Raw genomic sequence first — 27296 nt, forward strand, 5'->3', positions numbered from 1 at the left:
CTTGATCTCTTTGGCTAAGGTCTTCTCATAATCTGATTTAGCTTTTCTTATTATGCTGGTAACCTTCCTAGCTTGAGCCTTGTACTGCTCATGGGTGTCCTGATCGCCTTTCTCCTTGTAAATTCTCCATAACATTTTCTTTTTTTGCAGTTCAAGCTTGATACTACTGCTCATCCATCTAATGCCTGCCTTGTTTGACCTCCTAACCATGGGGACACAATCTGATATTGCTTTCCTCAGATACCCGCTGATTTTATCCCAAGCACTGCTAACATCTTTCCCTTGCAATATGTTCTGCCATGGGATGGCTGCAAGCTCACTCCGAAGCTTGTTATAATTGCCTAACCTGTAGTTCCGTACATACCCCTTCTTAATAGAAAAATCCACAGATTTTGCAACCTCCCAAGTCAATACCACATGATCGCTTTCACCAACTGGAGGTAACGAGGACACCTTACTTATGCATATAACCTCTGAACCAATAACCAGGTCCAACACTCTCACACCACGTGTCCCTTCAGTTACGTGCTGTTTCAAGTAATTATCTCGTAGAAGATGTATGAATTCCATTTCCTTTTTGCTACGTGATATTTCCTCCTTCCAATTGATATCACCGTAATTAAAATCCCCCATAATAATCACCAAGCCTTCACTCATTGCACTAAGTTGCTGATGCATGAATTCAATATCTCCCCCCGTACTCCCTGGCCTATAGCAGCATCCAACTGTATATTTGGTTGCGTTGGTCACTATTTCGCACCAGACTGCCTCAAATGAACTCTCATTCACATGTCTATCATCATGATATACTACTTTCTTTGGCTGCAACACATCAGCTATCATCAACAGAACTCCTCCTGCTGTTCTATCTTCTCTATCCTCCCTGAAAATACTGTACCCATCACATTCAATTCCAGTGACCACATCTTCTGCTGACAGCCAAGTTTCACTAATGCCTACAACTTTTGGTGAGATTTCACTGACTAATGCCAAAAATTCTTCTCTCTTATTTCGAATGCTTCTAGCATTGGTATACAAAAATTGCAGATTCCCTCTAGATCTTGTACCGGCTTTAGAACTGATATATAAGTCACTAACTACCATAGTCCTATGCCGATTTTTATCCCCTCTCTTCTGCAATTTATTCAGCCTATAAGGATCAATAAATACACAATCAGTGCTAAAGTTTCTCTCTCTTACACTCAACCTTTTCAATATTAGTTTCCCTGCCCAATAACTTCAACCTGTTCAGAAAACAATAACTTCGTCAATCGCTTATGTCCTTCCATGTTAAGATGCAGTCCATCTCTAGCATACAACTGCCTTTTTCCTTCAAACACACTCCAAACATCAACAAACTCCAGACCTCTTTTTCTGCACATTCTTGCAATCATATCATTCATTATCATTGCTCGTCTACTTAACTCGTAATTGTCAAAACGAGGCAGCACACACACTATTCTCCCATTGACACTTTTCCTCTTCACAATATCTAATAATGTTCTTAAATCTTTTCCTACCCGATTTATACTACCTCTCAGGTCATTCGTACCCACCATAACTATCATCTTGTCTGCTTCATGCCCTCTCTTTATTGCTAAAGCCACTCTTTCTATTGTCCCATCAGCCAAGCACTCCTCATGCATACCACTCTCCATACCCTTAATCATAGAATCACCATATATTTTACTACTCTTAACTTCATTCAAGTCCACACTCATGGACTCATTCTCTACACTATTCAGCATGACTCTCCCAGCTTCATTACTCAACTCTCTATTACTTACCCCCCCCACTCTCACTACATCTCATTTCTTCTAGGCCACTTGTGGTTTTATTATGTTGACTCCCAATCACTCCCATACTATTTATTACTGAATCATTCACCAAAGACTCACCCATATGTAATCCTGTTCTAGTTACTTCAGCTAAAGTAATCTCTATAGTCCTAATTTCTCTGTTTAACATATTAAACTCCGCTTTAACTTCCAGTATCTCCTTACCGATCACTTCCACTTCCTCATGAAGAAGATGAAGGTCATTTTTCATTTTCATAAACTCCCGCCGAAGTTCTTCCGCTACGGTCCCGATGTCAGCTTCCATTCCTAAACGCTCCAGCCTATCCCGACACTTCTCACATACGTCGACATTTTCGTTCTTTTCATTTTGCCAGACCGACCACAGATCCTTTACATTTTTCGGTGCATACATATAGCAGTTTCCGCAACGCATCCATTGCGAAAAATCCATTGTCTTTGCAATGCTGATCTTCATACCATATCTATTAAAACAGTTATTCAATTTAGTCAGGGAATCTGGCAGACTTGTAGCAGATTTATTTAGAAGTATAACATCATCCACATAAGCAAAGAGCTGAGATTAACACCTCCAGTTTTGATATCAGGTTTAATACCATTTTCCTTCATGATGTGATCCATATATATAATGAATAAGAGAGGGGATAATGTACATCCTTGTCTGACACCAGATTTAACATTAAACCATCTTCCTGTATTCAATTCTAACTGCAGACTTACAACTCAAATAACGACTAAGTATTGCTAGATATAATGCCCCATTAACACCATATAACTGTAGCGTTTGGAATAGCTTCTCTCTTGGCACCTTGTCACATGCCTTTTACAGATCTACAAAACCTAAATAGAGATCTTTGTTATATTCCCATGATTTCTCAACTATTTGTCGTAAAGTGAAAATCTGATCCTTACAGCCTCTATTTGGCCTGAATCCAGCTCGTTCTTCACCAAGCTTCCCTTCCCTTCCATGATCCTTCTCAACCATTTCTCAAGTATACTTGCATAAATCTTAGGAACACTTAGTAGGGAAATACCTCTGTAATTCTCACATTCAGTTTTATTTCCCTTTTTATACATGGGTGCTATGAGAGCTCTACTCCAATCATCTGGAATTCGTCCTTCTGTCCAGGCCTTCTGAACTGTGCAGTGCAGCCACTGTAAGACTTTTATACCTCCATACTGGAGCATTTCTGGTCGAATATCATCTACTCAAGCTGCCTTTCCACATTTCAGGTTTTTGATGGCTTTTTCTACATCAAGTATGGATATGTATTCCTGTTGCATGACTGTTGTGTGTTTTTTTACCACCATGCTGTCACTGATTGTTTCCTTTAGCAATTTTTTGAAGTAATCACTCCATACATCAAGGATATCTTTTTCTCCAGTTTTCATGCCACCTTTATCATCTCTAATTCCTTTTACAGCACACTTTCCTCCATTTCTGAGCTTTTTCAACAACCTTCAGAATATTTTTATGCCTTCCTGATATTTATTTTCTATGTTCTTACCAAAGGCTTCCCATGACTTTTGTTTAGCTAGTTTCACACAGTGTTTAGCTTTCTTACATTTGTCTCTGCATTCACTAAGAGCACAAGCTGACATATTTGCCATGAACTTTTGATATGCTTTCTTCTTTTCCTTCACTGCCTCTTTAACTTCCTGTGTCCACCATGTAGTTCTGAATTTTCTATTCTTGTAGACAACCTCACCACATGCCTCTTTGGCTGAATCTTCAAGATTTGCCACAGAATCTCCAAGGTTTGGTTCCTTCTCAGACTCTTTCATTTTTTTCTTGAATAATGTTTGTGTATTTTAGTCTACAGTTCACATCTAAGAGCTGCTAACTAAATGGTGATCACTTCCAATTTCAAATCCTCTGTACACTCTAGTGTCCTGCACCAGTGAGAAAACATCACTATCTACAATAACATAGTCAATGAGACTTTTCTTATTCCTTGCCTCTTCTCTCTCTGTGAATTTGTGCATATTTTTATGTTGGAACATGATGACAGTAATAGCCAGTCTATGTCCTGAGCAGAAACCCAACAGGTATTTGCCATTATTATTAGCTTTGCTCTTTCCTAAAATATTTTTGTATGTCTGATAATCATTTGCTACTCTGCTATTTAGATCCCCAACATGGGCCAACTTTTCCTTTTCATTGTGTCAGTTGCTTTCTCTAAAGCAGTGTTTTGCAACATGGGGGTGTATGCCCCACAGGGAGGCAATTAGAAAAATGATGTTGCATTCATCACCTGATCACTGATATACTCAAAACACTCACCATTGTCGGCGAGGGGGGGGGGACATCAAAATCTTTGAGGCATTGAGGTGGGGCATGATCCAAAAAAAACGTTGGGAAATACTGCTCTAAAGCCTCAAAAAATCCCCCAGTAGAACCTTCTGTGGGACCATAAGCACAGATAAGTTTCATTGTCCAGTTCTCCATTCTGATATTTGCCGACATCATTGTACTTGATATTGTCTGCCATTCAAGAAGATTAGCCTTGTATTTAGTGTTGAATACTATGGCTACTCCTTTTCCTTGATTGTCATTGCCTGAATATAACATTTTGTATTTATTGCTCAGAAAGATCTCAGTTTTTGTCTTTTTTGTTTCAGTCACCCCTATTATGTCGATCTGGTCTTATCCAATTCCTCAGCTAGCTCCATTTCTTTGCCATTCAGGCTTCTTATATTGATAGTACCAATCTTGAACTCTGGTGATATTGAGTTGGGGTGTGTTTCAGGATTTGTTCCAGCAGCTGACTTTTCACTGTTTGCCCTGGTTCCCCAGCAAAAACAATTGGGGCCTTGTTTAATCGGGTGATGACCCAGCTGGCATGATATTCTGTCATGTTGTACCATCATTTTATATTGTGGTTTAAGCCAATAAGAATACAATTTAGTTGGATAAATCCCAATTCCTTATTGTGACTACTCACTCAGCAGTCACCATAATGTTGCAATAATTATTAGAATTAGAATGTACATGAAATTAAAAAAAAAAATGAATTGAGATAAAATCTTAAGTTTCTCGAAGTAGAATTGAATTTAACTTTACATAAAAAACACTGTTGTATTGTATATTATTTATGCATCTGTGATATAAATTTGAGTAATCTCCAAGAATAATAATTAGTAAAAGATGTTTAGTAAAAAAAGTGCGGCATTAATAAAGAAATAACTTGAAACACATTTAAAGTAAGAAAAGCATAAAAATACTGTAAATTACATTTTTTTATGTGTTAAATTTGAGAATAATTCTCACTAGAACATATGAAACTAAACAAAATGAATGATAGTGTCCCACAAATTATTATTAAACCTCCATAAAGTCAAAAGACTCACTGCAGAAGGTCCCACTGTTATATATACAGTTTATCATACCGCACCTTAAATATGTTCACTGTCTCTGTGCTCACCACACTCTCTTGGCAATGGATTCCAATCACTCACCACTCTCCATGCAAAAAAAAACAACCTGCTTCTGACCTCCCCTTGCTCACATTCTTCTTATATAGCTTTTAGGGATGACCTCATGTTCTCTCCCCATCTTCACCCATTCTATGCCCCCCCCCCACATTAATCTCGTAATAACCCTTAAAAGCTTATATGTCTCGATTGTATCTCTTCTCCTCCTCCTCCTGTCCACCAATTTCTGCAAATTACATTTTCTCCATCCGTCTTCATACCGAACATTCCAGAGACCAGAAACCACCTTAGTCAGTCATCTCTGGACCCTTTCCAATGCACATCTTTTTGAAAACCAGGAGGTTTTTGAAAAACCAAATCTGTGCATAGTAATCCATATATGGCTTGATCAAAGCCTTATACAAGGGAACCATACAAGTCATTGCTGTCATTCCCATTATCCGTTGTGCTGTCCTCACAAGTTTAGTAATATGTTCCTGAAATTTTAGGTCCTTGTCCACAATCACTCCCAAGATCGCTCATCTCCTCTACCTCTTCCACGATATTTTCACTGATTGTGTACTCAACATTCCATCTTTGCTTCCCAAATTTCAAAACCTTACACTTCACAACATTGAATCGACAACCCTATTAATTTTACTCATTCAGCCAGTGCATTCAAGTCCTCTTGTAAAGCCACCACAGTATCTGTTCTACTTCTGATAGTTCTCTCCAACTGTGCATCATCTACCAACAACTGCATATCACCATTCAGGTCTCTCCCAATATTATTTACATACAAATTAAACAGTAATGGATTCAAAACAGACCCTTGGGGTACACCACTAATAATAGGTGAACTGAATTTAATGTTCAAAAGTTAATAATGCAGTATTTGTAGTTGTCAAAACTATTTTTTTGTGTTCATGAGAGACATATTGAGATGTTTTGTTTTTGACGTTTAAAAAAAAAAAAAAACTATTAATAAGGTTTATTTTACTAGTTTATTCAGTGAATTTGCTGTTATGATAAGTGCTGAAGGGGCAAAGTAATGGTCCCTTGGTTTTAGATTTAAGACTACAAACATTTAAACACAATAGCTCTGTACAAAATTATAATTAATCTATTACATCTAATTTGAATAAATTTGTTAAATTTAGTCATAAGGCTAAAACCATATCAGGAACCATTACTTCATTCCTTTCAGCACTTATCGGGTCAAAGACAAAACATCAATATGTCTCACTCACAACATAACAGAATAAAGTTTAATGGTTAACAGGGCCGGCCCTACCATACATACAAGTAAAACGAGCATTGCTTGGGACAGCAAAATATTGGGGGTGCAGGTTGATTTGAAAGTTGATTCAAAAATTGATTTAAAAGGTGCCCCAAAGGCTCTGCACTTGGGACGCAAAAATACCTTGGGCTAGGCCTGATGGTAAAACTGAAGAGTAGAGTAATACACCTGAAATTTCAAAATTTGCATATCATGCAGTTTCTTACTTTTTAATTATCATGGCACAACCCCCAAAAAATTAGGGCTCATCGGTATATTTTGAATTATTTTGAAATTATAATTAAGTAACTTTCCTGTAATATGAAAATAAATTTATCCTCGTTTCAAGCACAGGAGTGAAAGCAGTAATGGCAGCACACAATGATGGACTGAAGCAGAAGCTCTATTTCTCAGCAATGCACGGAAAGTAGGAAAGGAACACAGAAAAAAAAAAAAAATTGCATCTTCAATGTATAAAGACTGAACAGAAATTAGAAGACTGGAAATCAATGACATATGATATAGTTTAAAAGAGAAAAAGTTTTATTATTATTTGGTACCTCCAAGGAGTCAAAGACTCATCATTTGGACTCCAATTCTCCATCTCCTAATTTTAGTAGTCATTAATCCATATTAGGGATTTATTTCAATTAATAAGAACTTCAGGCTGTTCAATCCATATAGAAATGGACCCAGTAAAGTGTTTTATTTAGGACTCTCAGTCTGATATTTGAGACAGTTGATATGGTTCCAGTTATTTTTATCAGAAGCTTTCATACAGAAGGCAAAATTGTTCAGAAGTTTAAAAAAAAAAAAAAAAAACTATTAATAAGGTTTATTTTACTAGTTTATTCAGTGAATTTGCTGTTATTACTTTGATATAGAAAATTATGTTATTGAAGGTACATTCTATGAATGCAAGATGTTTTCTTGAGTATTCCCTGACTTAAAATGCAAGAAGAGTTTGACTTATGTTGCTGTCATATAGAGCAGTTTTTGTGTTAGCCTTTCTCTTGTGCAAAATCAAGAAAGAATGAAAGTTCTGTAGGAGGCAAGAGACAAAGATTCAAGAAGTTTTGTGCATAAAGGATGCTTTGCAAAAGTATTTTTCTTGTTGTAATCTGAAGAATATGTTGGCACTTACATAGTTAAATTAAAGTGATTTTATGTTATATATATTTGCATATTTTTGTAAATTAAAGATTTTTCTTTAATTTACATATTTTTCTTTAATTTTATGTTGCATATATTTGCGTTTTTTGTAAATTAAAGATTTTTCTTTTGGTTATAAGGTGTTTGAAGACTTAATGGGTTTAAATGAGTTAAAGGTTGTTAATTTAGAAGATAAGATATTTAAATAATATCCTGGGATACAAAATCTGTGTGCAAGTGTAAGTTGTAGTTTAGTTCAGGTGTTTTCTTTTTATTTTGAGGTCCAGAGTTAAACAAATCATTCAGCATAGGAGAGATTTATTAATTGTGCACCGAAAGGATTATATGCACAAAATAAAACCAAAAATAAAGTAAAAAATATATGCCCCCCCCCCACACACACAGAATAGGTTTAGAAATCTGAAATCCTATTTTCATAGCAACTGATTTAATGGAAATGGATTTAACTGATTTACAGAAAAAACTTTAATAACTAAGAAAGCCACACCAAATGTTTATTTAATGATCACTTTAACAAGGTGTCCCATCCTAATACAGAAGACTTTATTCCTAGTGGGATAAAGAGTGGTGAAGTATTAGAAATGAATGAAGAGGATGTATTTCAAATACTAAATATGCTAAATGTCAGTAAGATGGGGGGGGGGATAACTAGATGGAATTTTGCACATTTCAAGGCATTGTGCCACAGAACTGGCCATGCCATTAACTTGACTGCTCAATGAAAATCTTACAATGGGAAAGTTCCTGGAGAATGGAAGGAGGGGTAAGATAGTGGCATTGCATAAAGGTGAGGGTAGCATGGAGGTATGAAAATATAGGCCAGCTTGTATTTCTTTTGTTAAGATTTTGGAAAAATTGGTAAGAATATGTAAATTGCCTAGTTCTGTAAATTTGGTATTCAGGATGATATTTTATGCAGGCTGGCACTAATTTGTTAAAGAGCACTCTGTATTAGTAATCTGGTTGGCTTTTTCAATAGGATAACAAGAGCAGTGGATGAGGGGTAAGGCATATGCTATTATTTTTCAGATTTTGCAAAGGCATTGTCATATGAAGTTAGTTTTTAAGTTGCAGCATATCGGTTTGGATATCAGGTTAGTGGGTCAGATTAGTAACTGGCTTTCTGAAAGATGTCGGAGTTGTAATGGGGGAAAGGAAGTATCAGAGAGTAGGCAGTTATGAGTTCCACAGAGTTCAAGTAGTGGACCATTAATTTTCAATCTTCACTGCCTGGTTGGCCAAGTGGTTAGTGTGCCCACTCTCCAATCAAGAGGCTGCAGGTTCAAATCCCACCATGAACATGGATGTTTGTGACTGTCTTTAGGTGGGGCCAGTGAGATATTCAGTTATGTGCAGATGAATGATGTGAAGCTTGAGAGGGATATAAGTAATAGTACTAATGTTTTGGCTTTTCAAGAGAATTTCAAATAAATATTACAGTTTGAAATTTGGGATCCACAGAGGTTTCATATTCAATTGGTGGATTTACATGGGAAGAAGCGGGGAGGGGGCATGGAATCTTAGGGTGATTTTAGATGGAAATTTGAAATTAAAAGGACATATTGCAAAGGTAGTGAAGCCATCTCTAGGAACTGCTGCAATATTGATGCACTGACTATGAGAGATAAAAGGGTAGCGGTCTCATTGTATAATGCTTTGATCAGATTACATTATTTATTATTATTGTTGTTGTTATTATACGGTATCTCCATGAAAGGCTGTAGATTTATCACGGGTGACTCACACTGATATTTATACACACAAACCTAATTTTATCTCTCGTTAAACTCATTTCCTATCAGGGCACTCAACTAATTTTGGTAATCCATTCCACCTGTTCACCACTCTCCGTGCAAAAAATCTAGTCCACACACCCTTAATTACCACACTTTTACACAACTTCCACAGATAACCCTAGTTCTCTGATTGTCATATATTGAAAATTTTTCTTTGCTTCAATTTTATAAAACCCTTTTAATATCTTATAAGTTTCTATCATGTCCCCTCTTTTTTGCCTATCGACTAAACTCTGCAGCTCAAAGATCTTCACCCTATCCTCATAGGGAGCATTCCACAGACCTGTCACAAGCTTGGTCACTTGTCTCTGAATTCTCTCTTCCACTTCCTGATCCCCCAAGAAATCCAAGTGACCAAATCTGTGCACAGTAGTGATGCAGCCAAATCATAGCTTTATAAAGAAGGATGATAACTTTTCTGTCTTTACTTATTAGTGTCTTTTTCAACTCTAACTCTCCGTCCCTCACTCACTCCACCAACTACAACAAACCACAACTACTGTCATCATCTACACCAACACCATCAACCACCCACCACCACTAGTATTTTCACAGAATATCACAAACATCCATGCCCATGGTGGGATTTGAACCTGCAGCCTTTTGGCTGGAGAGTAGATATGTTAACCATTCGGCCAACCAGGCCAGCTGAAGAACTTTTTGCAGTCAACAGGATTCGAAACTTTGTGGGAAAATCCCAATGGATTTCTAGTTCATTGTCTCAACTATGACTTCAAGACAATTTCAGTTGATGGAACTTTGTTTTGTGGAGGGTGGGGAAAGAACAAGAGGACATCCTTGGAAGCCGAGAATGAACTCCACTAAGAAGAGGGAGAGGGCTAGATTTTTCTCTCTCACAGGGTGGGGCATGATTGGAATGGATTGCCATTGGATATTGTGTGTATGCAAACAGTGTGAATGAATTCATGAATAAGTATGATAGATGGTATGTGGGCTCCCTCAACGAGTCCTTGACTCCCTGGAGGAGTCTCTTAAATAACAATAACTCCAAAACAGATCCTTGCAACACAGCATTAGTTACATTCCTCTGCTGGAATCTCTCCCAAGTTAGTTTTGCCTATCTAGTGGGATAAACAAGATTGTCAGATAATATGGAAATAGCAGATATGGAATGAAAGAAATGCATATCGAACTGAAATCCAGTATAAGTTTGAAATCTTATTTGTTAATACAATCACCATTTATATAACTACAGACATAGCAAAATCATGAGTTTATATATGGTGAATGTAAAAGTTATTTTAAAACAAATTAGTGACCGCAGTTTTGTTTTTCCATTTTATTTCTCTTCCTTGTTGTGAGGTCACACCAATGTTTCAATAACATTGTCAGTAGCTTCTTTATTCTATTTCATTTTTTCCAGCAATCAACTCATCATATACTGGCCATGAAATCTGGTTTCATTAATCTCCTTTTGGAAAACCAGAGTTTTACCTTGCAGTATTAAGGCCTGATATAGGCATGCCTTTTTCTCTTTGCTGTGTGAACCACGGGGAAGCTTTAATCTCTTCCTCTCTCTCTCTCTCTCTTTTATATTCACATTTCTTCATAGTTTTATTTATTATTATTTTTTTTAATTTTCATGCTAATTTCATAATTAGAGGCTCTATGGGAGCACCACTTCTGTAACCGGCTTTTTTTTTTTTTTTTTTTTTCTTCCTACCAATTGCCAATAATAATTCTACCTATGCCAAGTTTGGATGCAGTTCTTTGCATGGACTTGCCTTTTCTAGTCTCTTTAAAACTTGATGTTTTTTCTCCATTGAAAGAACCACTTCTATAGGAAACGTGATAGATTGAGACAAACAAAAATTATGGTAGGGGTGCATGCTCAAACTGCTACTCTTGAAACTACTGGCCTATTTAAACTTACTTTAAAAGGATTTGATATTGATATTTTTATTTCTCAGGCATCTCCTCGAGTCAAAGACTCATCATGGGAGGCCTGCTCTAAAACCATTCTTTGCACAATACTTATATCACTCCTTGAGCGCATTTGCCAACGAAGCACTGAAAATCCACCTCTGGTAAATAAATGATAGAAAGGATTACCTACAGTGGTTGCAAGAACGCTGTCAGTGAATTTTTAAGGAATGGTATGATTGGTATGATTGTGAATTATGATTAGTTTCACCTTATATAATTGGTCTTCAGACTCCATGGAGATGTTTAGATGATAAAAATAATATCATTCATACCTTATAACAGTTTTCAGACTTCTTATGCACCTGTTCAGTATGGATGAACTGTTTATCTGAGGTAGGAGGAGTTGTGGTTGATTCTGGATGCAGGCATCCAAGCAAAATTTTATACTAAAATATAAAAATACATAAAAATCGAGGATCAACACTTCACACTTGCTTAGTTATGATAGTGTAAAATATGTAATCTAAGTAAAGTGTACATACACACAAATATAAAATGAAAAAAAGCTTAAGGATAATACTGAAATAAAAACAGAATTTCTGTTCTTAGATATAACAGTAGCAATATATAAAGATACTCATGATACATAAAAAAAAAAATGTTATTATTGCATTTACAGTTCATTAAATAACAAAATATTACCTTATTTTTAGCAGTAAGTCCAAGAGTTAGCCATTTTTTATTTAGACACATTTTTAATTTGTATATTTTCTTTTACTCAAATTCAGAGAAAGAGATAATCAAAAAATTTAAAGTTCATTATTATTATTATTACTACTACTATACAAGTGGCTTCACGGAGTCCAAAGAGGCATCATTAAAACACTATCCATTATTCACATGCCTTTCCTTAAACTCATTCATTGACAAAGCACTCAATACCTGCCTCTGTCAACCCATTCTGTGCATTCAGAATTCTCCAAACAAAAAAGCATAGTCCTCACTCTGTTGCTTATCACAATTTTATACACAACTTCTAGGGATGGTCCCCTTTTTCTCCTATCATCATCTATTGGAAAATTTCTTCTCCATATGTCCTATAAAGTCCCTTATATTCTGTCATATTCCCTTGTTTCTGCCTATTCAAACTTTGTCTCACTGACTTTCCCTCTGTCTTCATAGGTATGAAGACAGAGGGAAAAACAAAATGGTGACAACTCGACAGAGCTGTCACCATTTTGTTTACTCGTCGCTGGACTGTCTTCACTGTTTCCTCATCCCTAAGAAATCCAGGTATTTAAATCTGTGCACAGTAATCCAGATGTAGTCATATCAAAGCTTTATAAAGAGGGATAACAACATCTTTATCCCTACTTTCGATATATTTCTTAACATATTATTCATATTTTCTCAGACATTTTCATGGACTCAGTGACTCATCACAAGAAGCCTGGCACTAACTATTATTCACACACTAGCTATCATACTTCTTGAACTCATTCACTGACAAAGCACTCACATTGCCTCTTGCAACCCATTCACTCTCGAAGAAAAAAAATCTAGTCCACATTGAGACTCTTTTAACCATACTTTTAAACAATTTCCAGGTTTAACCTTGTTCTTTCCCTTCTTGTCATGTATTGAAAAGTCTCCTGTGTTACTTATATGCTTCTATCATATTCTGTCTTTTCCATCTATTAACTAGTTTTGTGAACTACAGAATATATGCAATAGACCTGCACAATTTGGGCAGATCTATTGAATGTTTTTCACTGCCTCTTCATCCCCAAGGAATCCAGGTGATTAGATCTGTGCTCAGTTATTTGTTATTAGCTCTTATTAAAACCTTATGAAACTGAAATTTTATGAATAAATAGGTCAAATGAAAATATAATACAATAGATACAGGAAGTATTTATTTAGAACAATACAAGTGATAATAATAGATAGTAAAAAGTAATACTACATATTCTATAAAAAATATCCAACAATTATTTTCCAAGTGATAATATAGAGATTGATAGTAAAAGAAAAGAAAATAGAAATATAAAAATTATAAATTCCATGCTATAATTATCAGGTCTGCGCTAGGGCAACTCGTCAATGCCGGCAGGCGTATTCCTGTAAGCTCTCTGGTCAACTTATTTTTATGAAACTTTCATAGTTTCTACATTCGGCTTTGAAATAATACTGGATCTAATATCCACTTGATTTTTCTAATTTTGCATTGTCAAATTGAAGCCTTTTGGCTCTTTATTTTAGTAAAAGAAAATGGAAATAGATTAGAAAGAAATGCACAATGTGTGTAACCAAGGGCCATAGCCATACATACTATAAAAATACAATGTAGGCGATACTAAAAAAATTAAATGGCTGTATCTATGAGGACACATGGATACAGAGAGAAAAACTGAGGCATAATATATAACACATTTAGATTAATTTTCTATAATATGCATTTAAAATAAAATGTCAACATTATTTAGACCTATGAGGGTCTTTATTTTTAATCTTTATTAAGATTTCAATAACCTTTGAGACTGTAGATAATACTGATATGGATCTGTAATTTCTAATTTAATTTCTGTTACCTCCTTTAAATAACAGAAGAAAAGTGTTCTATAATTTCTATACATTGTTTAGAAAATTTATTTACAATAAGTATAAAGAACTTTAACTTATATTTTATTATAATATGTAACTTTATGAGTGATAATAACTCTTAAATCTGCTTGCCTGTGCATCATATGCTTCAACATCCAGGTAATCATAATCAACTGAACTATTTTTGGCCATCACTGCAATATACCTTCTACTCTTCAACTCCTGTCCACAATTGCCTCAAAATCCCCAGCCTCATCAGTTTCCTGCAGTCTATTTCTAACTTCTGGCATCCCATAACCTTGCACTCTGCTACATTAAACTGACAGCTGTTATCCTTTACTGACATTGTCAGTCTACTTATATAATCCTGCAGGATCTGTCTATATCATCTTTATTAATTATCACTCTTCCTAGTTCTGCAACATCATCAAACAACTGGATATTTCACCTTAAATCACCTCCTATATCTCTGATGGCTAGGTTAAATGAGAGTAACTGCAGTACACCACTCCACTGGTCACCCTATGTTCTTCTGGATCCAATCCCCTCCTCCCTCCACACCCACACACAAATTTCATTCCCTTAATATGTCTTCATACTCAACATTCCAGGGAGCAGAAACCAACTTAGTCAATCATATATGGACCCTTTCCAGCATCTCTTCATCCTTTTGTAATCTAGGTTACCAAAACTGTGCTCAATAATCCATATGCAGCCTGATCATAGTTAATGGAACTATAACATTCCTACTTCTGCAGGTCAGCGTCCTCTGCATCATTGCCATAGTGCTCTGTACTGTCCTCACAATTTTAGCAATCTGTACAAGAAATTTTAGATCCTTGTCCAGAAATTTTAGATCCTTGTCCTTGTACATACCCCAAGAAGGGGTATGTACGGAACTACAGGTTAAGCAATTATAACAAGCTTCGGAGTGAGCTTGCAGCCATCCCATGGCAGAACATATTGCAAGGGAAAGATGTTAGCAGTGCTTGGGATAAAATCAGCGGGTATCTGAGGAAAGCAATATCAGATTGTGTCCCCATGGTTAGGAGGTCAAACAAGGCAGGCATTAGGTGGTGGCGCTAGTGTCCTTGGTAAATGTGGCGGTCGAGTTTAGCTAGTCTAGAAAACGTGTTTTTAAAGTTAAATATAGTGTGGCTTTTTGTCACAAATTGTGCTGCAATTGTGCATCGGTTAGAAACAAGTGTCCTTCAGTGGTATTATTGTTTAGAACTGTGTTGTATATATTGTGTTTTCACTGCCGTTTGTTTCACTATATCAACGTGTAAAGATGGTGTCCAACAAGAAATGTACGTCAGCGGCGCGCAGGACTTCTACTACTACACGAAAGGCTGGCTCAGCGTTAGATTTTTCGCAATGGATGCGTTGCGGAAACTGCTATATGTATGCACCGAAAAATGTGAAGAATCTGTGGTCGGTCTGGCAAAATGAGAAGAACGAAAATGTCGACGTATGTGAGAAGTGTCGGGATAGGCTGGAGCGTTTAGGAATGGAAGCTGACATCGGGACCGTAGCGGAAGAACTTCGGCGGGAGTTTATGAAAATGAAAAATGACCTTCATCTTCTTCATGAGGAAGTGGAAGTGATCGGTAAGGAGATACTGGAAGTTAAAGCTGAGTTTAATGTGTTAAACAGAGAAATTAGGACTATAGAGATTACTTTAGCTGAAGTAACTAGAACAGGATTACATATGGGTGAGTCTTTGGTGAATGATTCAGTAATAAATAGTATGGGAGTGATTGGGAGTCAACATAATAAAACCACAAGTGGCCTAGAAGAAATGAGATGTAGTGAGAGTGGGGGGGTAAGTAATAGAGAGTTGAGTAATGAAGCTGGGAGAGTCATGCTGAATAGTGTAGAGAATGAGTCCATGAGTGTGGACTTGAATGAAGTTGAGAGTGGTCCCCCCCCCCCCCCCACCCCCCCCCCCCCCCACCCCCCCCCCCCCCCACCCCCCCCCCCCCCCACCCCCCCCCCCCCCCACCCCCCCCCCCCCCCACCCCCCCCCCCCCCCACCCCCCCCCCCCCCCACCCCCCCCCCCCCCCACCCCCCCCCCCCCCCACCCCCCCCCCCCCCCACCCCCCCCCCCCCCCACCCCCCCCCCCCCCCACCCCCCCCCCCCCCCACCCCCCCCCCCCCCCACCCCCCCCCCCCCCCACCCCCCCCCCCCCCCACCCCCCCCCCCCCCCACCCCCCCCCCCCCCCACCCCCCCCCCCCCCCACCCCCCCCCCCCCCCACCCCCCCCCCCCCCCACCCCCCCCCCCCCCCACCCCCCCCCCCCCCCACCCCCCCCCCCCCCCACCCCCCCCCCCCCCCACCCCCCCCCCCCCCCACCCCCCCCCCCCCCCACCCCCCCCCCCCCCCACCCCCCCCCCCCCCCACCCCCCCCCCCCCCCACCCCAAAGGCTTTCTCTTCAAAGTCTCCATAAAGAAGTTGGCCAAGGGTGAGGAGAGTGGTGAACCCATGGATGTCCCCTCTATCTGTTTGTAGAATTTTCCTTGCCAAACGAAATAGCCTGAGTTCATTGTGAACTGAAATAGGGCTGAGATATCAGGAGGAAGTTTGGCTTGGATGAGCTGTAGAGTTTCCTTGAGTGGGACATTTGTGAATAGGGAGGAGATGTCAAAACTGATCATTATGTCAGTGTGTTAGAGTGAGAGGTTTTCTATACTGGCTTTGAAGTGGGCTGAGTTTTTTTTTTTGTGATGGTATGTTGCCAGTTAATTAATATCTGTTTTATGCATTGTAATTTCCTTAAGTTAATTACCAGTTATGTATGACCAACATATAAGCCTTGCTACAAGAATAGCTATATTCTCTGCAGTGGCTATCACTGTACCATTTTTGCCAATCACTCTCATCCTTCTATAATCATTCTTTCTTCTAGTGGGTATATGTCAAAAGAACTCTATTGAATTATTTTGCCTCATTAACTAACCACTTCTCATACTGCACTTTTACTACCCTTACCAAACATTCACTTTTCTTGCCTGTTCTTTGTACTCCTCATGCAACTATTATTGCCACTCATCTTGTGCTGCCTCAATAATGCCTTCTTCCAGATTTCCTGATTTGCCTCTTCATTTATCCATTTTGCACCTATCTTATTTAATCTCATAACCATTAGAATACATTTAGACATTGCCTCTGTCAGTAGTTCCCAAATAGAACCCAAGCAGCAGTGATCTTCTTACCATCCAGTTCTTCGTTCCATGTTATAGATGTAACTGTCTGAGTTTGTTATAACCACCAGCCATATTGTTCCACATATATATCCCTTCCTTACATAAGCCCTCATATGGCTGGCCACCATTCAAGTGATCATTTCATGGTTACTTGCACAATTGGAGGATGATTTGATACCTCATTCATAATAACACTCTCTGATGACATCCCTCATCCTCGTGTATTCTATGTCAGCGCTTCCCAAACTATGGGCCGCGGCCCCTTTCGGGCCGTTAGTTTTGTTGAGGGGGGGCAGTGAAATAATGAAAACAAATTTAAAATGCTACTAAAATTAAGGGGATATTAAATCCCACATAGTTTTAAAACCGAATAAGAAACTCAAAGATAGGAATCAGAGAGTTTCTTGCCGAATATAGTAAACTATAAAGTATCGGCGAACACTAGCGTTAGCCAATGCAAGTGATCCTAGTATGTAGTACAATCTCGGGCAACTCGTTGCAAAGGTGAGTAAAGTTCGGATCGCTATTCTTAGGTATTTTCCATAATGTAAAAACACATTTCCTAGAAAATGTATGCTGTTATTACATTATGGAGGGAGGTCACCACCCAGACCGGTTTCAGCCTTTTTTGAGGCTTCATCAGTGAGTGGCTAGACCTAATGCTAGAATACACGAGGATGAGGGATGTCATGAGAGAGTGTTATTATGAATGAGGTATCAAATCATCCTCCAATTGTGCAAGTAACCATGAAATGATCACTTGAATGGTGGCCAGCCATATGAGGGCTTATGTAAGGAAGGGATATATATGTGGAACAATATGGCTGGTGGTTATAACAAACTCAGACCTAGTGGCTAGACCTAAAGCTTAGGTCTAGCCACTCACTGATGAAGCCTCAAAAAAGGCTGAAACCGGTCTGGGTGGTGACCTCCCTCCATAATGTAATAACAGCATACATTTTCTAGGAAATGTGTTTTTACATTATGGAAAATACCTAAGAATAGCGATCCGAACTTTACTCACCTTTGCAACGAGTTGCCCGAGATTGTACTACGTACTAGGATCACTTGCATTGGCTAACGCTAGTGTTCGCCGATACTTTATAGTTTACTATATTCGGCAAGAAACTCTCTGATTCCTATCTTTGAGTTTCTTATTCGGTTTTAAAACTATGTGGGATTTAATATCCCCTTAATTTTAGTAATGATTTCATTGCCGAAATGAAGCTTATTAGCTCTTTATACTTAAGTAAATTTAAAATGTTTTAATATTAAGTGTGTGCCATGTCAAATGTGTATGTAAGATGCTAAAAATGTAATATTTGCATTTGATTATTGCAATATTCACTGTGTATGTTTTGTATTGAATATAAATACAATAAATATTATAATATATGTCTGTATTATGATTTTTTTTTGTGGGGGCTGTGAAATATTTTCATTTTTCCAAGGGGACCTTTACATCCATAAGTTTGGGAAGCACTGTTCTATGTTATGTACTGCCTAAGGTAGTTTTCTCCAAAAACTCCATAAATCCAAATCTCGCTGAACAAACATTTTCTTTAACACAAATAAATTCATTTAAGTTTAGGCTGTCACTCATTAGTCTATTAAATTCACTTCAGACATTTGCAAATGAAACCAAATGAAATACAACCTAATCATTGACCCATTTTCTATCATGTCTGGTCTCATCTGCTCTTTTCATACTTCAGCAACAGTCTTTTCTCTTTTATTCTTCTTTCATCTTTTCCAGGTAACTCTTTCATATCCTCTCTCTCATTCTGTACTTATTGCCTTTCAAACAATTTATACCTGCCTGGACTATTACCTCTTTTCACTTTCTCTTTCTGTTCTAATAGCTTCTCTCTTATTAAGCAGATGTTGTGGCCTTACAGGATGACCTGGACATTGTATGACAACTCCATACAATGCTCCATATGTGGGTATGGAGTTGTCAGTTCAGTGTTGCAAAGTGTAAGGTTATGAAATTTGGTAGGTAACAAATGCAAAGTATACACTTGATGGGGAAATTTTGAAGGAAGCTGAGGAGATAAGAGACCTTGGTGGTGGACAAGAATCTGAAGTTCAGAGATCACATTGCATAAGCTGTGAAGCCATCACATCAGATTATGGAAATGATGTAGAGGACTTTGACATGCAGAAATAAAGAGGTTTTGGTTCCATTGTATAAAGCCTTGATCAGGCTTCATATGGATTATTATGCACAGATTTGGTCCTCTGGTTTTCATGGTGATGAGGATATACTGGAAAGGGTTCAGAGAAGACAGACTAAGGTAGTCACTGGTCTTTGGGATATGAAGACAGATTGGGGAAGAATGTAGTTTGCAAAGCCTTGTGAATAGGAGGAAGAGAGGGAATATCATTGAGACATTTAAGTTGGAAAAGGGTTGTTACTAGGTTAATGTGGAAGAAATTTTTCATAGAATGGAGGGGAAAGGTGGTAGGAACAAGAGGATATCCCTGGGAGCTGTACAAGGAATGTGAGCAGGGACATAAAGTTCTTTGAGAATAGTTGGAGAAAGGGATGTGTTGTCTGAAATTATAGTGAATGCAGATACACTGAATGAGTTTAAGACATGTTTGATGGGCTTTGTACAACACTATGTATGCCTCCTGTGATGAGGCTTTTGACTCCATGGAGGTCTTGTGTTAATAATATCCAGTACTTTTTTTGGGACAGTATGCAATGGTATGGCATACCAGACATTTATTAACAGATGCAGTACTATTGTACTGCATCTGTTAATAAATACTGTATGTGACATACAGATGGAGTACTATTTTAATTTTAAACTTTTCCTGCTAGCAAAGGATGAGTACTGGGATCCACTGTTTGACTAAAAAAATCTTTAATATCTGATAATATCTTTTTTCACTCCTGGAAAACATGATTTCATCACACTCTCAACAAGTACAATCTGAGATGGATTAATCATCCATCTCAGATTAATCATCCATCTCAGAAAAGAAGAGATATGACAGATATTGTTTTGCTAGTTTGGGTCTCCCGTGTAAAGATGGCGTCCAACAAGAAACGTACGTCAGCGGCACGCAGGACTTCTACTACTACACGAAAGGCTGGCTCAGCGTTAGATTTTTCGCAATGGATGCGTTGCGGAAACTGCTACATGTATGCACCGAAAAATGTGAAGGATCTGTGGTCGGTCTGGCAAAATGAAAAGAAAGAAAATGTCGACGTATGTGAGAAGTGTCGGGATAGGCTGGAGCGTTTAGGAATGGAAGCTGACATCGGGACCGTAGCGGAAGAACTTCGGCGGGAGTTTATGAAAATGAAAAATGACCTTCATCTTCTTCATGAGGAAGTGGAAGTGATCGGTAAGGAGATACTGGAAGTTAAAGCTGAGTTTAATGTGTTAAACAGAGAAATTAGGACTATAGAGATCACTTTAGCTGAAGTAACTAGAACAGGATTACATATGGGTGAGTCTTTGGTGAATGATTCAGTAATAAATAGTATGGGAGTGATTGGGAGTCAACATAATAAAACCACAAGTGGCCAAGAAGAAATGAGATGTAGTGAGAGTGGGGGGGTAAGTAATAGAGAGTTGAGTAATGAAGCTGGGAGAGTCATGCTGAATAGTGTAGAGAATGAGTCCATGAGTGTGAACTTGAATGAAGTTAATAGTGGTAAAATATATGGTGATTCTATGATTAAGGGTATGGAGAGTGGTATGCATGAGGAGTGCTTGGCTGATGGTACAATAGAAAGAGTGGCTTTAGCAATAAAGAGAGGGCATGAAACAGACAAGATGATAGTTATGGTGGGTACGAATGACCTGAGAGGTAGTATAAATCGGGTAGGAAAAGATTTAAGAACATTATTAGATATTGTGAAGAGGAAAAGTGTCAATGGGAGAATAGTGTGTGTGCTGCCTCGTTTTGACAATTACGAGTTAAGTAGACGAGCAATGATAATGAATGATATGATTGCAAGAATGTGCAGAAAAAGAGGTCTGGAGTTTGTTGATGTTTGGAGTGTGTTTGAAGGAAAAAGGCAGTTGTATGCTAGAGATGGACTGCATCTTAACATGGAAGGACATAAGAGATTGAAGAAGTTATTGTTTTCTGAACAGGTTGAAGTTATTGGGCAGGGAAACTAATATTGAAAAGGTTGAGTGTAAGAGAGAGAAACTTTAGCACTGATTGTGTATTTATTGATCCTTATAGGCAGAATAAATTGCAGAAGAGAGGGGAAAAAAATCGGCATAGGACTACGGTAGTTAGTGACTTATATATCAGTTCTAAAGCCGGTACAAGATCTAGAGGGAATCTGCAATTTTTGTATACCAATGCTAGAAGCATTAGAAATAAGAGAGAAGAATTTTTGGCATTAGTCAGTGAAATCTCACCAAAAGTTGTAGGCATTAGTGAAACTTGGCTGTCAGCAGAAGATGTGGTCACTGGAATTGAATGTGATGGGTACAGTATTTTCAGGGAGGATAGAGAAGATAGAACAGGAGGAGGAGTTCTGTTGATGATAGCTGATGTGTTGCAGCCAAAGAAAGTAGTATATCATGATGATAGACATGTGAATGAGAGTTCATTTGAGGCAGTCTGGTGCGAAATAGTGACCAACGCAACCAAATATACAGTTGGATGCTGCTATAGGCCAGGGAGTACAGGGGGAGATATTGAATTCATGCATCAGCAACTTAGTGCAATGAGTGAAGGCTTAGTGATTATTATGGGGGATTTTAATTATGGTGATATCAATTGGAAGGAGGAAATATCACGTAGCAAAAAGGAAATGGAGTTCATACATCTGCTACGAGATAATTACTTGAAACAGCACGTAACTGAAGGGACACGTGGTGTGAGAGTGTTGGACCTGGTTATTGGTTCAGAGGTTATATGCATAAGTAAGGTGACCTCGTTACCTCCAGTTGGTGAAAGCGATCATGTGGTATTGACTTGGGAGGTTGCAAAATCTGTGGATTTTTCTATTAAGAAGGGGTATGTACGGAACTACAGGTTAGGCAATTATAACAAGCTTCGGAGTGAGCTTGCAGCCATCCCATGGCAGAACATATTGCAAGGGAAAGATGTTAGCAGTGCTTGGGATAAAATCAGCGGGTATCTGAGGAAAGCAATATCAGATTGTGTCCCCATGGTCAGGAGGTCAAACAAGGCAGGCATTAGATGGATGAGCAGTAGTATCAAGCTTGAACTACAAAAAAAGAAAATGTTATGGAGAACTTACAAGGAGAAGGGTGATCAGGACACCCATGAGCAGTACAAGGCTCAAGCTAGGAAGGTTACCAGCATAGTAAGAAAAGCTAAATCAGATTATGAGAAGACCTTAGCCAAAGAGATCAAGGGTAATCCCAAAGAGTTCTTCCGCTATGTGGCAAGTAAGAGGAAGAATGACTTCGGAAGGATAACCTTAGTGGGTGCTGATGGTATTGAGGTGACAAAATCAGATGTAATAGTCGAGTTACTGAGTGATCACTTCTCAAAAGTCTATCACCCAAGTGAGGATATCTCTATACCTATAGCAATACCTAATGTGAGAATTGAAGCTAAAGAATCAGAGGTATTAAATATATTGCGGAACTTAAATGCAAACACTGCGGTAGGCTTAGATGGAATATCAGCTCGGGTGTTGCGTGAATGTGCAAATGAATTGTCAACCCCTCTTACCTGGATATTTAATTTAAGTTTGAACTCTGGTATGGTCCCTAGGGAGTGGAAGTTAGGCAAAGTGGTTCCTTTGCATAAGGGTGGCTCTAAAACTGCAGTATTGAATTACAGACCAATCACCATCTCAGGAGTAGTGGTAAAAGTATTGGAAAAGTTGGTTAAAGACAAAATTCAAGAATGGGTGGATCAGGATATGATACTCTATAGAGGCCAACATGGTTTTGTTAAAGGTAGATCCTGCCTTAGCAATCTATTAACTATCCATAATAGAATAACATCAGAGTTGGACAAAGGAACTGGCTACACAGTGGTACTTCTGGATTTTGCTAAGGCTTTTGACAGGATACCCCATAGAACACTGTTACGCAAATTGGAGCAGATGGGAATGGATATTAAATTGGTGATATGGATAAGAGAATGGCTCAGGGAGAGATACCATAAGGTGGTGTATGGAGAAGCCGAGTCCAGAATGAGACAGGTGACCAGTGGTGTGCCTCAGGGCTCTGTGCTTGGGCCAATGTTGTTTAATTTGTATATAAATGATATAGGAAACGGCTTAAAGGGAGATATTCAGTTGTTTGCTGATGATGCAAAGTTGTGTAGTGCAATAAAAAATCAAGCTGATGTTGAAAGTTTGCAGGAGGATTTAAATAAGCTGGTAAAATGGGCAAAAGAAAATGGATGTCAGTTCAATGTGGAAAAGTGTAAAGTCTTGCATTTTGGGATTAAAAGATTACCAGCTGTGTACTACATAGATGGAAAGGTACTCCAAGAGATTGATGAGGCTAGGGACTTAGGGGTATTGGTAGATAAGGAGATGAAGTTCAGAGGACACATTGCTAAGGTGTCCAAGATTGCACATAGGATTACTTGGTTGTTGAGGAACACACTGACATCCAGAGATAAAGAGGTTATTATTCCCCTTTATAAAGCATTGATACTTCCACATTTGGATTACTGTGCTCAGGTCTGGTCACCTGGATTCCTTGGAGATGAGGAGGCTGTGGAGAGGGTTCAGAGAAGAGTGACCAAGTTGGTGAGTGATATAAAAAATGCTCCCTACATTGAAAGATTGAGAGCTTGTGGATTGCAGAGATTGGTTGATAGGCGAAGAAGAGGGGATATGATAGAAACATTCAAATTACTAAAAGGTTTTTATAGGATTGATGCAGGGGAAATGTTTCAGCTGTGTGATAGTGATGGAAGAACAAGAGGTCATCTCTGGAAATTAAAGAAGAGTGTGGTTAACAAAGGTGTCAGAACAAGGTTTTTTGCCTGGAGGGTGGTGAATGAGTGGAATTCATTGCCTGACTTTGTTGTGAGCTCTTCATCTGTAAATGAATTCAAGAAGAGATATGACAGATATTGTTTTGCTAGTTTGGGTCTCCCGCGATGAGTCTACTGACTCCATGGAGATACCCGTAATAATAATAAAAAAAAAAAAAAAATAATAATAATAATAATAATAATAATCATATAATACTGTCTTCCCCCCCCTCTATCATGCTTTCATACTTTAGCTTTTCTTGCACCTTTCCTTTCTCTTCTACACTGCTTGCTAGATTTTCTTCATTTGCTGTAAATCATGTTTCATCCTGTCTCAAATTCTGAAAAAGAGTTTTACTCTTTCTTTCATTACTGCTACCTCAGCACTCTTCTCATTGCCCATCACTTCTTTTATGTTATTTTTTCTAATTTGCTCTTATCTTTTAAATTTAAAAGATAACAGTGGTAGTTGAAAAATAAGTATATAAGGGCAGGTATAGTGGGGAAATTGCAACAAACAAGTGGCTTGGATAGGACTGGTCATAGACCTAAAAATTAACTGCTGTGCTTATTTACAAATGCCAGAAGTATCAGAAATAAGGGAGATGAAATGGCTTCGATGAGTTTATTTGTCCCAAAATCATTGGAATAAGTGAAACATGATTGTATGAAGATGATATCCTAACAAATAGAAATGGAAGGATAAAGTATTTTTCATGAGGATAGAAAGAACAAGAAGGGAGGGGGAGTGCTGCTGATGATAGCAGGGGAATTATGTCCACATAAGGTAGACTTTATTATCAAATAAGTAATATTATTATGATAATGTTATTATTATGAAAGAGGAAAATAGTGGCAATGATTGTGAGGCAGTGTGATATAAAGTGGAGGTTGACAGGAAGACATTTAGTTGGATGTTGCTATAGGCCAGGGAATGTAGAGGGTCTTGATGAAAAAATGTATAAACAACCTGGATTAGTGAACCAAGGAAGGGTAATTATTATGAACAATTTTAATTATGACAGTATAGACTGAAATGCAGAGATAGTATTTGGGAATAAGGAAAATAAATTTCTCATGTTCTTGGAAGATAATTATCTCAGGCAGCATGTAAAGGTGGGCATGCGAGGATTGAGAGTTTTAGATCTCATAATTTCATCAGAGGATATAATTATAAGTGGGGTTTTGTACTTTTTTCCAGTTGGCGAAAGTGATCATCTGGGTTGTGGCTAGCCATATGCTGTGAGGAAAGGATATATATGGAGATACAAGGCTGGTGATTATGACAAGCTTAAAAGACAGCTTGGAGCTATAGCATGGAATGAGGAGTTTAGCAGTAATGAAATAAATGCTGCTTGGGAACAGACAAAAAATACTAATTATATGAAGAGCCATAGCTTCAATTCGGCAACATGAAATTATTTAAGTTAAGGGATATTGCATCCCATATTGTTTCTTAGCCAAATAAGAAACTCAAAGAGTTTCATGTCGAATATAGAAACTATATAAAGTTTGGCGATTCCAAGCTGTTCTATTGTATTGTATTACTGTTCTACATGAAATTCTTTGAGTTTCTTATTCGGCTAAGAAACAATATGGGATGCAATATCCCTTAACTTAAATAAGTTCATGTCGCCGAATTGAAGCCTTTGGCTCTTCATATAATTAGTAATTTATTAGGACACCTTCTTGGCAATTCTCATAGAAGGGATGTAAGTTCTGTTCGCTAGAAATTTGGTATTAACTAGGTCTACCTACTCGCTGATGAGACCTCAATAAGGGTTGAAACCGGTCTGGGTAGTGACCTTCTCTCATAATGTAGAACAGTAATACAGCTCCTAGGAGCTGTTCACATTATGGGTAAATACCAAGAATAGTGATCAGATCTTGCTCCACCCTTTCTATGAGTTGCCTCAGCTTGCACTACCAAATGGGTTAGGTGCTGCACTCTCCAGGTATTTGCTTATGCTTGGAATCGCCGAACTTTATATAGTTTCTATATTCAACATGAAACTCTGAGTTTCTTATTCGGCTAAGAAACAATATGGGATGCAATATCCCTTAACTTAAATAAAGAGAAAAAATACATTCACACATTAATGATGCTATGTATTGCAAAGGTCAAAAGGCTGAATAACATAGGTGTAAAATGGATTAATGAGAGGGCTTAAGCATGAAATCTGGAAGAAGGCACTTTGGAGGCATAAGATGAATAATGGTAATAATCAGTTACATGAAGAGTATAAAGAACAAGCCAAGAGAGTGATTCAGCAAGGACAACAAAAGTGCAATATGAGCAGAAATTGGCAAACCCTAGAGTTTTTTTTTTATTTATTTTTTATTTTAGATATGTGGCAAGTAGATGGAGGAATGATTATGGTAAGATGATGTTAATGGATAAAAATGATAAAATGTTAACTGCTGTGAAGACTTTGTTAAGGTATTCTGTGATCAGTTTATTATTATTATTACTCCAAGACCTCATGGAATCAAAGACTCATCTGGGAGGTCCTTTTATCACACACATCTCATCATACCGTGTCTTAAACACACTCAAACTCCTTGCAGACATCACACTCTCAGGCAAGGCATTCCAATCATTCACAACTCTGCACGAAAAAAACCTGCCTCTCACTCCCCTACTCACAACCTCTTTATACAGTTTCCAGGGATGACCTCTGGTTCTCCCCTGATCTCCTACTATTCTCTGTAGAACTTCTCCACCATTGATCTTATAACAACCCCATACCAACTTGTAGGTCTCTATCATATCTCCCCTCTTCCTCCTCTCCAGACTCTGCAAATTACATCTTCTCAATCTTTTCTCATACTCAACATTCCAGAGGTCAGAAACTACCTTAGTCAGTAGCCTTTGGACCCTTTCCAACATCTCTTCATCCTTCTGAAAACCCGGTGACCAAATCTGGGCACAATAGTCCATGTGTAGCCTAATCAAAGCCTTATACAACGGAACAAGAATCTCCCTACTTCTACACGTCAGTGTCCTCCGCATCATTCCCAGAAGCCTCTGTGTTGTCTTCATAATTTTGGCGATGTGTCCCCTAAATTTTAGATCCTTATCCACTATCACCCCCAGATCTCTTATTTCCTCTACCTCCAACAATATATTCTCACCAAGCATAAATTCTGCATCCCATCTTTGTTT

The 27296-nt window shown here is 38.1% G+C and overlaps 1 protein-coding gene across 1 annotated transcript in view; it reads right to left on the reverse strand.

Annotated features, from left to right (window-relative positions):
* Positions 1–27296, reverse strand: part of LOC150109053 (diacylglycerol lipase-beta-like) — a 220339-nt gene that overhangs the window by 10561 nt on the left and 182482 nt on the right. Inside the window, exon 10 of the mRNA XM_090405133.1 lies at positions 11699–11812. Coding sequence (XP_090261259.1) covers positions 11699–11812 — 114 coding nt within the window. The remainder of the gene's footprint in view (positions 1–11698; positions 11813–27296) is intronic.

The sequence above is a fragment of the Typopeltis vanoorti genome, chromosome 2 (genome assembly GCF_054136105.1).
Source record: "Typopeltis vanoorti isolate ZY-2024b chromosome 2, IOZ_Tvanoo_1.0, whole genome shotgun sequence".
In the NCBI taxonomy this organism is placed as follows: Eukaryota; Metazoa; Arthropoda; class Arachnida; order Uropygi; family Thelyphonidae; genus Typopeltis; species Typopeltis vanoorti.